General features: G+C 35.3%; 1 protein-coding gene across 5 annotated transcripts in view; it reads right to left on the bottom strand.

Annotated features, from left to right (window-relative positions):
- The window catches only part of ST7L (suppression of tumorigenicity 7 like), an 83,334-nt gene that overhangs the window by 12,865 nt on the left and 56,219 nt on the right, over nt 1-14,250 (bottom strand). For all 5 annotated transcript variants that reach the window (XM_072425664.1, XM_072425679.1, XM_072425671.1 and 2 more), the window contains 3 exons: nt 13,388-13,538; nt 10,114-10,206; nt 3,054-3,193 (listed from right to left, as the gene is read on the bottom strand). In XM_072425664.1, the coding sequence (XP_072281765.1) occupies nt 3,054-3,193; nt 10,114-10,206; nt 13,388-13,538 (384 nt within the window). The remainder of the gene's footprint in view (nt 1-3,053; nt 3,194-10,113; nt 10,207-13,387; nt 13,539-14,250) is intronic.

Genomic DNA, 14,250 nt, shown 5'->3' with positions numbered 1-14,250 from the left:
GGGTTTTATATGTGGATTAGGTTTATTTCCCTAGTGGTTGAACGTGCACTTATGTCCTTTTTCAACCTGACTTACTATGTAACTATGTTTGAAAGGTTTTAAAAACACTTAATTTGAAAACAAATAGAAGAGTTTACAGGCATCTAGAAGCGTTTTAGACGCATGCTTTAAAAGCCTAGAATATCTTACAAATACCCATAAAAGCTTTTATGAATGTTTTTAGGCTTGCTTTAACACACTTACGGTTCTATAAACTCCCATAAATGCATTCAAAGGTGGTATGGGAATTATAGGAGAAAAACATTTTAATAAATATATTTTTTTAAAATGAAAATGGTTGAAATCCTGTTCAGTAATCATGGAAAACGGGGCTGATGGTCAGTCAGTTTTATGTCACAGCAGGAAAAGGTAAAGGTTTGAAAATAAGCCTGAAACCTGAAAACCAGATGGAGGAAAATAAAATGTTTGTGCAGTCTAGAAACAATTACAGCTCTATAGAATGATTAGCAAAGCCTCCAGAAAAATTTTCAAACACAGCGCTGTTTCAATGAAATCACATAAGATATAAGTTACATGTCCTAAAGCAGTGTAACAAATGTGACCAGTTCCAAAGAAAAATTGAATGCAGTAAAAAGGAAATGTATCAGTTACCAGAGTGGACTATATTACTTGTGCTTTAAACACATGAAATTAGCCGATACAAGCGATAAGGGGGGAAAAAACATCACCATTATATTTGCACTCCTCCTAACCTACAAATGGAAGACATAACACAAGGCAAGACAGACATCTAATCACTGTATGTACAGATATGGCCGTAGCTGTGAGCCTGTCCATGTGCCTTTACTACTCAGACAGACAAAAGACAGTGTTTATAGAGAAAACTAAATTGATTGTAAGCAGGGTTTGTTTAGGGGGCTTGGAAACTACCAGTTTATCTTGGCAATAGTATATGTAAGGAATTTTGCTCTGTTTGATATATGTTTATATCCCATGCTACCTATTTCTGAAGAATGTTTTTACATTTAATTCAAATTGTCATGCACTTAACCACTTCTGCACCACCCCAATATGTAATTAAAGCACTAAACTCTATATTATAGTGTTGTTGAGTTTAGAACATGGCTTTGTTATTAGCCAAAGTCAATGGCAAAATTTTGATGGAAATCAGGATTTGAATTTAACCCCACTCTTACTGTAGAGAATAGGCACCCACACCTTGGATGTATAAAATATTAGTACAGAGGGTCTCTAAATCCCTATTTTTCACCCATCTGTAAGAACACACAGTCCTGGAGGAACTGATATAGAAGATAGCAAGGTCCATGCTTACAATATAGCCAGCAAGGGACTGCAGAGGAATTAATCACAGCCATGTCCAACTGCATTTTTTCACTTAACGCATAGCAGAAGTTTGGAGAGATGAGGCCCCTCTGCCAGGCCTGCAACTGCTTTGACAAAAATTAGTACACAGATCCTGGAAGAAATATGTTTTGTTAATTTAACCCCTCCAGGTGCAAACTGTTATTTAAAAGCTGCCGTTAATCTTTACTGGGTTTTTAAAAAGTCCTTTTAAATATAAATTTTTGCTCTTAAATACTGTACATGAAGTTAATAAAACAGGCTTGAAAAAGACAAGACATGCAGACTTTACAGAACAGTCCATGCTATATTTAGCTGATTTGAACAGCTCAGCTATGGCTTTTATTGTCACAATGGCATCATAAAGGTTTTGATCTTCTACATGCAATAAAATGGTACATTAAGGTGGGGATATAGATCTCACCTAGGTACATCTGTGTACAATGCACAGCTTTACGGAAAATTCTGTGATGGCAGAACTATGTGAGTTGCCATAGCCGACCTTTTTTAAAAAGGTTGTTGCCACTTAATCTAGCTGTTTCTAGTTACTAGAATTTTTTTTTATAAAAACATGGCATAAAGATATAGTAACACTTAGAATATGGCTAATAAAAAATAATATTTTTATTCGTTGGATAAAGTGATGACGGGTAAGACCCTGTTAGGTAGACAGGTGAAGTAGAAATCCATCCAGTGTAACTAATATATCTGTATCCCAGATATTTATGCTTTGTTTTACTCCTGGTGACCTATGCCACTGGGACTGAAGGAGGGAGAAATTTTCAAGTTTGAAAAAAAGATTAGAAAACAATAAAGGGTACATCTTCAAATGGGAACAAATGTATTGGTGAGTACTAAAATGGCATTTCACTTAAGAGAGGATTTCCTATAGTCTAGAACAGTGTTCCCAAACCTGTGGTCCGTGGACGGTGCACTGGCCAGAGCCGCAGACCATGTCTCTCCAATGCATCGCAGGCTCAGGGCGAGTTGTGTCTCCTATTGAAAATTATGTAATGGATATTTTAAATCAATTCTTTTCTGGTAATGTGGAACCAGGCATTGGTAATGACAGTAACTGTGGGGAGCTACAATATATCTCTGTGTCTAGACAGCCATATGAATCTGGAGTTGTCTGTCTAAGTATCTAATTGTACTATTATAGCAGTTTTTAAAGTATTTTGGTGCTTGGACAATTTGCTCACATTAAGGCTTGTTTATACCACAGAGAATGTGGTAATGCGTGATTCTTTGAAAGGCTTAGTCCAAGCCATTTTTGCTGTATTCCCGTTTTGCTGTATTTCAAACAGCTTTGAAAGCCCCCCATACGCACAAACAATACATAGTTTAAAAAAAAACAGAATCTAAAGAATTAAATTATGTCCTTTCCACCTAGAGAACATTATAAATACTATATATAGCCTGAAGCACTGCACTTGAGCATTCAAGTTGGAGCATGCTATACTGTAAATAACCTAATGATCTTCAAAATTAAACATTCCTAACATACCACAAAAGGGTGATTTTGCCTAGAAAAACTGATGTTATAGTAGTAGAAGTATGCCAGAGTATAGTTGGCATGATTTTTTTTTTTTGCAATACACATATGGTGATTGATTAAAAAGCAAACAAGGGCCTTAGGTGATCAAACGAATGAAATGGAATATTGATTTAATAAGCTACTAGCCACTTACCGTTCTAGCAAAAACTCCCATGAGATCTGGAAATTGATGAGTAAGAATTGCCAACATTGCAGTAAAAGAGCAAAGACCAGCTGTGAAGTGAATAAAGAAGGGCAGCTCCTTCTTTGGGTAAACGGAAACTTCATGGAAAGCTGTAATGAACAAATTAAAAATGCATAAGAAGGAAAAAGTAGCACGTTTAGCCTGGTTATGACAGTAAAACAAAGTCATTACAGGGTCAGTTAAAGAAATAAAAACAAACACTCTCCACAGAACCATTGTGAAACCCAGTAGAGCTTTTTAAACCCTATTCTACTTTCTTATTTGATACAAAAATTAAAAATATATAAACTCTTCACAAGTTGTCTCTTCCTAATATTTCCAAATTAATGACTAAGCCCCTTACATTTGTGGTTGAAGACATGCAGATACTAAATTAGGAATGTTCAAATATGCAATGGTTGACTGGTTTATTGGAGGACTTTTTGGTTATTTTCAGCCCCTATCACAATACAATGGCTCTGAGTTAATAAAGTTCTTCAAGTCTGAAGATAGACTTTCATGGTGATCCTGAAACCTGTAAAAGATCTAGTCCAGTATTGAAAACATTTGCCACCTAACAGAAAAATATTTTAGGAAAGGATCTTCTATGATAGTCTACTCTCTCTATAGTCTTCGAGTGCTATTATAAATCAGGCCCAGTGTCTGGCTATACTGACTTGCTGGCCTTCAAGCCCTATGTAAAAGAAACTTTGGTTTTCTTATCCCTCATCAACACACCATCAAATCAGGTGTGCGCATTTTAGTTTAAATGTTACAAGTATTCATATGTGCCATAACTCCATTTAGGTTTCAAACAAAACCCAAGGGAAAGGAGTGATTTGCAGTACTTTGTCCTCCAACATAAAAAGTAAATAGATAGAACTTCTATCTTAAACATCTACAAGGCTTCACAAAAAAGCATTAAACTGCAGGTAAAGATACATATGACCGTAAAGTGATCAAGAAATGCCATTTTACCATAACCAATACCCCCCAAAAATTAAAAAAAAAACCCTTTGAAGACAGTTGACTACAACCAGAACCAGAACCAGAACCAGAACCACCATGCAGAAAAAAAGTAAAAGATGAAAATCTATTTGGCCAAAAGCATGTTTTAAAAGTTTTCTTGAACTAAATAAAACATTAGGGCTCTATGATCAACATAACAAATAAACAGAACAAATCTACAAAATATTTTACAGCTTTAAAATATTTTTATCTTGGCCATCTGTCACCTAAATTTTGTGTGAACAAAATCACTTTCACCAAAGATGAAAGAAAATAGGAGCCTGGCACATAAAGAAGATATTATTTCACCAATCAATTAATCATTATTCGAACATCACAGCCGATAAATATATGAATAACTATCAATGGCACTTTGTAAAACGTTTAAATTGAGAGGACAGATGGTTGGACAGTCTGCGAAGGAAACTTTCCAGATCCTTTCCTCAACTTTAAATTTTTCGCAGCACTTTCCAGTTCTGAAAATTGTTCTGTCAAAAGCGAACACTTTTACTATCAATCACTGTGTGACAGTGTCAATTGTAATACCAGAAAACACCCAAAGTATCAGTATTTGGAAGTCTGTACAGTCATCTTTTTTGTGTTTAGATTGGAGTGCATAATTTTTAATTCAAATTCAATTAAAAAAAAGATTAAAACAGTGGAAATACAAAGAATGTTGCGTATTTGTGTTGGCTGTTTAAGGCTGCTTTAAACATAAATCATTTATGCCAAAATATTTGTAATCAAGTATAAATCTACAAACTAAAGGGAGGTCACACTCAGGTTCACAATTCACATGTCCTCAAGGCACATGTAGGTGAAAATATCTTTTCATATAAAAATTCTAAACCTTTGATTCCGCAGAACAAACCAAGATAAGGCTATGTCACTATAGACAGCATTAGGCTCAGACAGCATGTACTCATGGTAAAAATGTGTTGCCCATAACAAACGTTGGTGATTGTCATAGGTGAAAATCTACCATGTGCACAGCAGTTCCCCCATGTTTAACGATCAGTCGTGCTGGATCACTAAACAATTGACCTATGGCAACCACTGTAGTCTCCTATAAGGGAGGATGTGATATTTTGTGACCTCTGTTCTTTAGCATGGTGTGCTGCAGTGGGGGTCTAGGATGTGACTGCGGTGTCTGGAAGAGGTCCTGGATCTCAAACCTGGCTATACATACCTACAAATTACAATTAGATTGTCCTGAAAAAAAATATTATTCACATCTTGCATCCCAGGAGGCGCCAAGACGGTTTACCCAGTGAACACCGGCATATCAGCAGGGCAGCAGCCAAGTGCTACATAATCCTTGCCTGGGCATGCAATCAGGAAGTGGAGAAAGCACCTCTGAAAATATTATTTAAAAAAAGAGAAGGAGACTTTTGTGCTAGACAGTCAGCGTTAAGTTTTTTTTTCCTGCTTTTCAATTACACTGGTATCTTTAAAAAAATATGTGTTTTATTGTAGAGGACTCAAATAATAGTTTTATAATATTCCCCCTGGCTTACACCAGTAGGAATGTGTGAAGGTAAGAAAGGTAATTTAATATTACAGTCCATTAAAAGCCAAGAGCGCAGAAACATGCACCGTGGGCGACAACATTCTAACAATTCTGATTTGCACCACGAAGCACAAAGTTAATAATTGCAGGTGTTACAAGGCCAGGGAATTTTTCTAAGCCACATTTTTTGTTTATTGTGCCAAATATATATAAAACAGGTGTGCTTGAGATGTAGATTCATCTATTTAGGTCAGATGGGGATAACATAAGGTCCCCAAATAAAAAAATCACAATTATATGAAGCCTTCCTTTTGCAGTCTTTAGTATTACACAACCTGATGAGTTGTAGAGAACCCTGTGCCTGAAATGGAGGTAACTGTCATTCCAAAATGGAAATTACTTCCAGACCTCAGATTCCAGATCTTAAAAGACAGATTGACAGTAAAAATCAGGTTGGATTGCACAATGCTGACCACACACACACTTTAATAAGTAAAGTAGTGCAGAGCAAGTGGCCTGATATGTGTGTCTGTATAGCTAAAAAAGTAGAGCTCTGGGCCTTTTAATAAAGAAGTGGCAATCTGATAACAAATAGCTACTTACATGTTATCCAAGTTTTAGGATATGTTTATCATTTTTAAAATACTAAATCTATAGGTGTGATTAGACTTAATATGGTGGCAATCAATAATTTGATCACTATGCTGCATTTATATCAAAGTGGTGTTTAGAAACTCTATTCATTTAAAGAAGAACCATACTGTAGTGTAAAAATAAACATTTGAGAGCAGGCAGGCTGATGTCCCTTCTACAATAAAACAAATTTTCTCGCCTGTTTACAATTTTTAAAATATTGTGCAATGGGCTGCACGAAGCTATTGTTAATACCTGAGAAATAGTTTAAAGCTAAATTCTAGTCAGAATATTTAACATCAGTGGCAAAGATTTTGTCAGCATAGGTAGGCCAAGGACAGATCTTTCTACTGTTTTCAGAGCTCAGTGTCCTACAGCTATCAGCAGCTTCAGATAAGGGGTATGAAGCAGAGAGTACAATAACCCTGCTCATTTCTAATGCCATACATGTTTGTTGTACCTGCATTTAGCTCATACTTCAGAGGAATCCTGCACATTATAGCATACATGCAGCCCTTTATCAATCCCATTAATTGAAAACAACCCTTTCGACAACATCCCCCATTTTTTTTTTTTCTTAACCTCTCTTACAGTTTGTAACAGTTTTCTTCCTTCATTGACAACAGCACATTACATCAATCCTTTAGGTACTTTGAAATAAACACCATGATAATAGAATAGTATAGAGCAAAGGCTGGGGGATTTTTCAGCCCACAGCATTGCCTCTTACACTCTAAAAGCTCATATGCCAGGATGTACTAAATTTGCATGCAGACCACCCTTGAAAAAGCTCACACATGAAACTTGTGTGAAGGAGTGTAAGTGACAGGACAAAAAAGGAGATAGCTGACAGAGGAGGGCCAAGACAGCACAGATAAGGAAGAGCGGGATGATCCAACAAACAGGAAATTAAGTGGTCTCAGAAAACCAACTGCAGCATCTAATTCTTGATGTGTGGAAGTCACAGTGTGCATAAAAATAAAAAGTAGATGAAGAAACTTTCAGCACAAGTGAAGACTATCTGCAAGTGTGCAAAAAGTTAAGTCTGTTTTTTTGGCAAACGTATCCATTAGGCTACGTCTTCTCAAACTGTTTTTTTAAACCCTTATAAACTACCATAGCACTTTGAATGCATGTAAACAAATGTTTTAAAGCTAAGCCTAAAAATGCCTATAAAAGCTCATATTGCTGTTATGGGAGTTGGCAAGACTTTCTAAGCTTTTAACGCAGGGGTTTTAAAACACTTGTAAACACCTGTAAACTTATCTATTTGTTTTCAATGAAAGAGTTTTTTAAAAGACTTAAACGCCTGCAAACGCTCCCATTCATTTCAATAAAAATGTTTACAAGCAGTTAAAAAATTCTAAAATGCAGCAAGGAGCTTTCTCAAAAACATGCCTTCTACAAATGCCCTGATGTAGACGAGCCCATTGGAATGCAAAGGAATTTCAAACAGGGACTTTTAAATGCTCAGGTTAAACACTGGTAAAAAAGTCAATGTGGACTATGGACTAAGGCTACGTACACATGTCAAGATGATTCTCGTACGATTATCGCTTCAGGGCAGATCCACGAATAACTAACAAAAAATGACCGCAGTGCAAGTGAAAGAGGAGAGAGCGCAGCAGGGTGCTGCTTGCTCATTCTCCCCCCTTCCTCTTTCATACAGCAGAACGGTGCTGTATGTACAGTGCTTGTTCATGCATCTTTCAGTCTTTTGTCGTTGGAATCGTGAAAGTCTAATGTGTGTACATAGCCTAAGCCTTAAAGAACTGAAAAAGAATACATTTAAAAAACAATGCTGTATACATTTAACACAATAACAACTGGTTATCTGTTTGGCAATAAATTTAACGTTTTTGAAGAAAAAAAAAACCTTTGCAAGGTTTATCAGATGTCATTAGGTTTAGTATACTGAGATAAAGAGTTCCCTAAGATGTAAATCTAGGTTAGTGAAATGTGTTTTGAATCAATGTGGTGTTTCCAATGTATGAATTGTAATGTTTGATAAAAAAAAAAATACTGTGTACATAAACTGTAGCATGTCAGGCTGTCTTGCCTGAGTATTACTGTCCTCTCCTCGAAGTAAATTTGGAAATTAACATAGTAGACTGAGTACTCAAAACTACTTTCAACTATCAACATATAGGGCCTAAATCATATAACTAAAGTAACTTTCTAGTAAGGGTACCACTGCCCTATAGCTTGCAGTTTGGGACCACACAATCGGGTTCTGATTCTCACTCATCCTTTCATTTTAGATGATTTTTTTTTCCTTTTGGTGTTGAGCAGCAACTGATTACCAGTATTTAGAAAAAAGGCACAGAGACACCTGGGCTCCCAAATATAAAAATATTAACCACTATCGTTATATGGGCAAATTTGCACAAAATCTACATTAATATTATATTAGTATATTGTTCAGTTTATATTAGGAGATACATATTTTATTAACAAACATGAAAAATAAAAAATAGAGATAGTAACTAAAAATAAATAGTAACAGAAAATCTGATTTACTGAACAAGACAGTCATCCAAAGCACGTAAAAAAATATTTAAGCTGTGGTTTGGTTAGCAGTGTGTTTAAAATACAACTGACTGCGAACATGTTTTAATGCAAACAAGTTGAAAATGTTTGGTTACTGAAGACAGATGTGCCCCATGAGGACACTTCAGCAACTCAACACTGTAATGGGCAAGAGCACTGTGGGTTTCACAAGCAATTGTCCGATTACATGCTTACTTGGCGAAATTGCTAGTGAAGTTGCTTACCATTCAGTTTTTACAAATATTTTTTTTAAATAACATTTTATAGTAAGTGCAGCAACAATTTTGAATTTTGCAAGCACAAAGTAAACCATCTAGAAGTTCTGTTGTGAAGCATTCAATATAAACCAAGAAAAATTTATACAACAAAGATACAAAATTGTATCACATACAATTATATAGCCGTATGGAATCTTGTTACCCAGGGAGCCCTAACAGGAAAATTTCTATATATAGAAACAGAGGAATTTTTCATACTTTTCTGCAACTGTGTGACATACTACATTAACTGGTGCGTATTTCATTTACAAGTCTATTGATAAACACAGGGTTCAGAAATAGTAGTAGGAAACATGGTAGCAAAAGGAAACAAGGCATATTGCATACAGCAATGTTTACATATTCAAACCTGTATAAAAAATGAGAACTAATTCACGAACATTTTTGTATAATAAAATAAATAAAATATTTAAAAACATGCGCATTATTAAAGCACATCAACATGAATTACAAATTTGCTTGTCATTACGCTCTTTCCGGACTCTGAAGCTGCCAGAGCCCATAAAAAAAAAAGGACAAGAAAGTAAAAAAATACAGTGAGAACCTGGTTATGTGACCTGTCAAAGTCACACCACCTTCTCTCTTCTATTCAAGGAGATCTGGTTAGTGAAATTGTATTATTGGTATACACTGAACACTTTGACCACAGATATACCGGGCTTTAAGTATATAGATGCATGGGGGCTAGCTTCAAACGTTTTAAAGCAGCCTTACCAAAAAAAAATCTGAAATGTCTATTATTATTATCAACTAGTGTTCATATATCGCGGACCTATAACGTTGCACATGATTTGCCCAACCAAACTATAGCTGCCTGGTTTTTAAACTTGCAGCATTGAAAATCCAATTAAACACTATTCATCTGCCTGTGTGTACCATAAAACTACCACAGTCCAAAAGTTAATTTTAGACATGAATTTCTACAGACTTTTCCATATAAGTGTAATGCATCTCTGAAATCATAACCTTGTAGCTTGATCTAAACCTGTAAATGATCTTATTTTCTGACAAAACTAAAAATATGTCCATGTAAGCCTTTTATACTACTTACCTGGTAAGAGTTCTCTGTCAGCATTTTCTGTACACCCAGGATAAGGATAAAAAAGATGTCCCTTTTCTAAAGGATATGGGAGAATTCTAAATGCTTTTTAAAGAAAAAAAAATAATTTTGTTATCCACAAATAAAGGTAGTTTCACAGCAAATTAAAATATGGCTATATACCTTTATATATATTACTTCTATATGTACATGAATGTCCCATTATTCCTAAAAATATTACACAGTAAGATGAATACTGGAAAAAAAAAACAAAACTCCTCTGGATAAACAGCCAGTCTCACAATAAATCAAAACTGTATCTTTATGACATGCTCAACCGTGTATATGTGCAGCCTTAATGGCTGAATACATTTCTCAGATTGGGCACATGTATGAACAAGTGAATTGCTGAATTGTTTAGCTAGTATTTGTTTAATGCATCACTCTTGTCTAGCCTTCTCTCCTGTGAAATAAAATTGTTTTATAATATACAGCATACATTCAGTATCTCCACAGAGATCTTAAGATACTTTATTGCTTTTTAGTAGCAGAAATCTGGAACATATTATAAAATATAGATACTATTTATGGCACACAATTGAAAAAGAAATGAAAAACAAAAACTGAAGTGGTGTATAAATTAATAATAATTAGAAAAGTGGAAAAACTGCTTAAGACTGCTTGCAAAAACCAATACTGTAATCTAAGCCTTTCTGTCCTTGGGAGACAAACCGGCTGGAAAAAGGGTGCTGCTGTGCAAGTGTGGCTACATTTCTCCTCCATAGATACAGTACAGTGAGTGTATCCACCCTTAGGTTATATACACATGCTAGATTCGACCTGGGCAAAAGTCTAGTGTGTGTGCAGCGGTCCCTCGACATTGTTCACTGATCTGTTCTGGTGGGTCACTCACCCTTCCCCCTTCATAAAGCAAAACGGTGTTGTGTTTACAGAACTCCTTGGCTCTTCTGTCACTGGAAATGATCAGGTAAAATTTTTTTCAGTGACAGAAATCTAAAGTGTGTACAAAGCTTAAGGCAGAAAGTGTACTGCTAGCTAGATTAAGAAAACAAAGAGGGGTGGCACTAAAGCCACCACATCTAATGAATAGAGAACTACAATATATCACATTTCTGTTCTTAGTCATGTGTACAACCTAATTGTTCAGGGGTACTATACAACTGTGCAATTAATAAAATGTGTGGTTTTAGTTCACTTATAAAATGTGGGTGGACGTTAAGAAGCATAAGATCACAGCGTATATATACACAACTATCTAGCTGAGCTACTAAGGTTTAATTATCCAGTGTAGTTCTTATATGCAGAGATCAAGTACTAAAAAACTTCTCAGGTATTACCAAGCCCTAAATTCTGACCTGTATTCACATGGCTGGCCTGGCACAATAAAATTTGGTAGTTTAAGTTTTAAGTGCTTGTGTAGATAGATGTTAAGAGTCCTACTAATGGATTTAAACAAGCACCCTTAGCACTGTGTGTGTCTTAAGCTTTAACCAAGAAAGTGGAGATAACCTCTGTGCAACTGTCTTTAATCACTAATCCCGATATATACATAAGCTTTAACATGAAGGATGATGAAAATGAATAGCATATGTCCAATTTCAAGCACTTGGGGATGTGCAGGTTGTGTAACCTTATAGGGTTCAATGAACAGACGGTGTTGGGAAACTTCCAAAGAGATTGAAGCAGGCAGAACCAAGATGAGTTGCCGGGCAGGCTCTGAATGCCTACATAAGACTTATGGTGTTCCAGTCAATATTTATAACTAATGGCCACGAAAAGATAAACTGTCTTGGCAACATGTATGCATTTACAATTGCTAGTAAATTAGGTAGAGCTTTAGGAGGAGCAAATAAAAAACCTTCTTTAGCAGACAGGAAAGTCACTGACCCCACACCCTCCCAACTTCTGGGAGAGTATAAAAGCGTCCATTGCAAAGGTAATGGACATCATCTATAAAATCATGCAATTAAAGTGGAACTAAATTTTGGATCAGGAAGGGACATCATTGCAGGGATAGGTGATGTCCCTCCTGCAATAAGAATTCCTACCTGCCTGATCATTCCGAGGAACTGACAAAAATGATGTGCACATGCAGTTGGTTATCAGGATACCTTGGCTTCCCCTGTGCTTGCTAGGACCGACTGAACTCCAATGCACCTGCATGGAATTAAGTCATCCTGGATCGGATAATCAAGATGGCCAAAAATCAAATCTAGGAAGGGGAAAAAAGATAACAGTGCCCTGTGACAGAAAGGGGATGGGCGTGTACAATGATGCTTAGTTCTGCATTAACTGTAAAACAAGAAATTGTGCCAGACCAAAAAAAAAATGTTAAACTATTTAAAGGGTAATCAGTGTTTTATGTGTCAATTTTCATAATTTTTGTAAACACAAATGTGATGTTTTGCAAAAAAAAAAAAAAAAACTTTTATTACATCAATGAATGGCAAAGGCCCAGATCATGGTATGTTTATTAAACAGACAACAAATGAATGTATGCTTGTTTTGGGTGTCTCTTTGTCAAAAAATTTGGAAGTGAACTTTTTCAACATGGGTTAAGTCAAGAGGAGCAATCATCCACTTGTGTGTGTAAATGGTTTATCCAGGTCTGTAAACAACAGACATTTTCTCAAAGAAAAGGTGAATGGGAGCCAGTAAATAGCAGCCCTACCTAATAGCTCAAAAAATGAATGAAAAAGATTAGCAATATTTTATTAAACTGACTTTTTTTTTTAAGTAAACACAAATAAAAGTACAAAACCACTATACATTTAAATTTAACATTTATTCTATGACTAAGTTTTCAGATCTATGTAAAACAAGTAACTAGTTATTTTAACTGGGATTGTGCACACACTAGACACTATTTGTTAGTTGAACTACAACCATAGCCTAAATATCATAGCATTTATCTTAAGCAAAAACAAGACCATATAAAAACAAAACTATGAAATTCATAATTTCATGAAAAAACAAAGGATAAAAGATTATATGTCTGTCTAATTTTAAAAACAAACCTTCATTACCCAGATCCTTCTGGAGCAGATAGAGAGGATGATCTCTTTGATCTCTGCTGAATAGTGCATTGACATAACTAAATTAGTATTCCCACTTCAAACAATAGCACAAGTGCTAGGGGCCCCTTTGAAATTAATACAGGCAGCAGAGCATTCCACTAGTGCTGACAATTTAATTAAGATGGGCAGGTTATGAACCTAAGCTAAGAAGCAACAAACGGTACAGTATAATAACAAGATATACTTACTGCCCTCCCAAGTGCAGTGCAATAAATTCAATGCACCCTCTATCCGTTTCCAGTGCTGAAGATGGAAAAAGGCATATGCCACAGCCTCACTGTCTCCACGTTTCAAAATATGCTCTGGTGGCATGATCAAGCTTTTCATTTCTAGCAAATACTGGAACAAAAACAATACTTTTAGATATAATGACAACACACTTTTTTTAAACAGCTTTATGTTTTTGAAGGAAACAGATTACTGTCCAATTTAGAGTGTGTCTGGGAATCACTCAAAAGATTATGGAAAGAATCATTACTTGCTTTACTTACTCTACTTATTGGTAACCACTAACTTACTAACTAACCACTAATTACCACTAGTAAAGCTTGTCTGCAACTGATGAAATGTAATACTATATTATATATCAACTTATTGGTGATGATTAGTTAAAAAAAATAGCAAAAATAATAGGAGTAACTAGGATATAGTAAGAAGGGAAAACCGAAATTTAAAAACTATAAAACATTTTTAATAGGTGATATATAAATATAAAAAACATGTATAGACATGAAAAAAAATGTTTCAAGGTTCTGTTAACTGAAAACATCCTAAAAACTGTATATTCACATATATTTATACAAAAAGGAATCAGGGTCATGCTGTATATCTGTAAAGTGAAAAAATGTACATAAGGAGTATACAAAAATCAATGTACAGTGTTCATTGTAGGAAGCCTTGATATATTTTAGAAGTGGCCATATACAAGGATGTTTTAATTTAGGTACAAATGATCAAACAAGTAATCCATTATTAATGAAACAAACATCGAACAATGCAACACACGGTATATTTTTACACTTTATGTCCAACTAAAATTATTGATCCAAGC

Source organism: Pyxicephalus adspersus, chromosome 1 (genome assembly GCF_032062135.1).
Source record: "Pyxicephalus adspersus chromosome 1, UCB_Pads_2.0, whole genome shotgun sequence".
In the NCBI taxonomy this organism is placed as follows: domain Eukaryota; kingdom Metazoa; phylum Chordata; class Amphibia; order Anura; family Pyxicephalidae; genus Pyxicephalus; species Pyxicephalus adspersus.
Note: the sequence above shows the minus strand (reverse complement) of the source record. Positions and strands in the feature narration are given on the sequence as shown.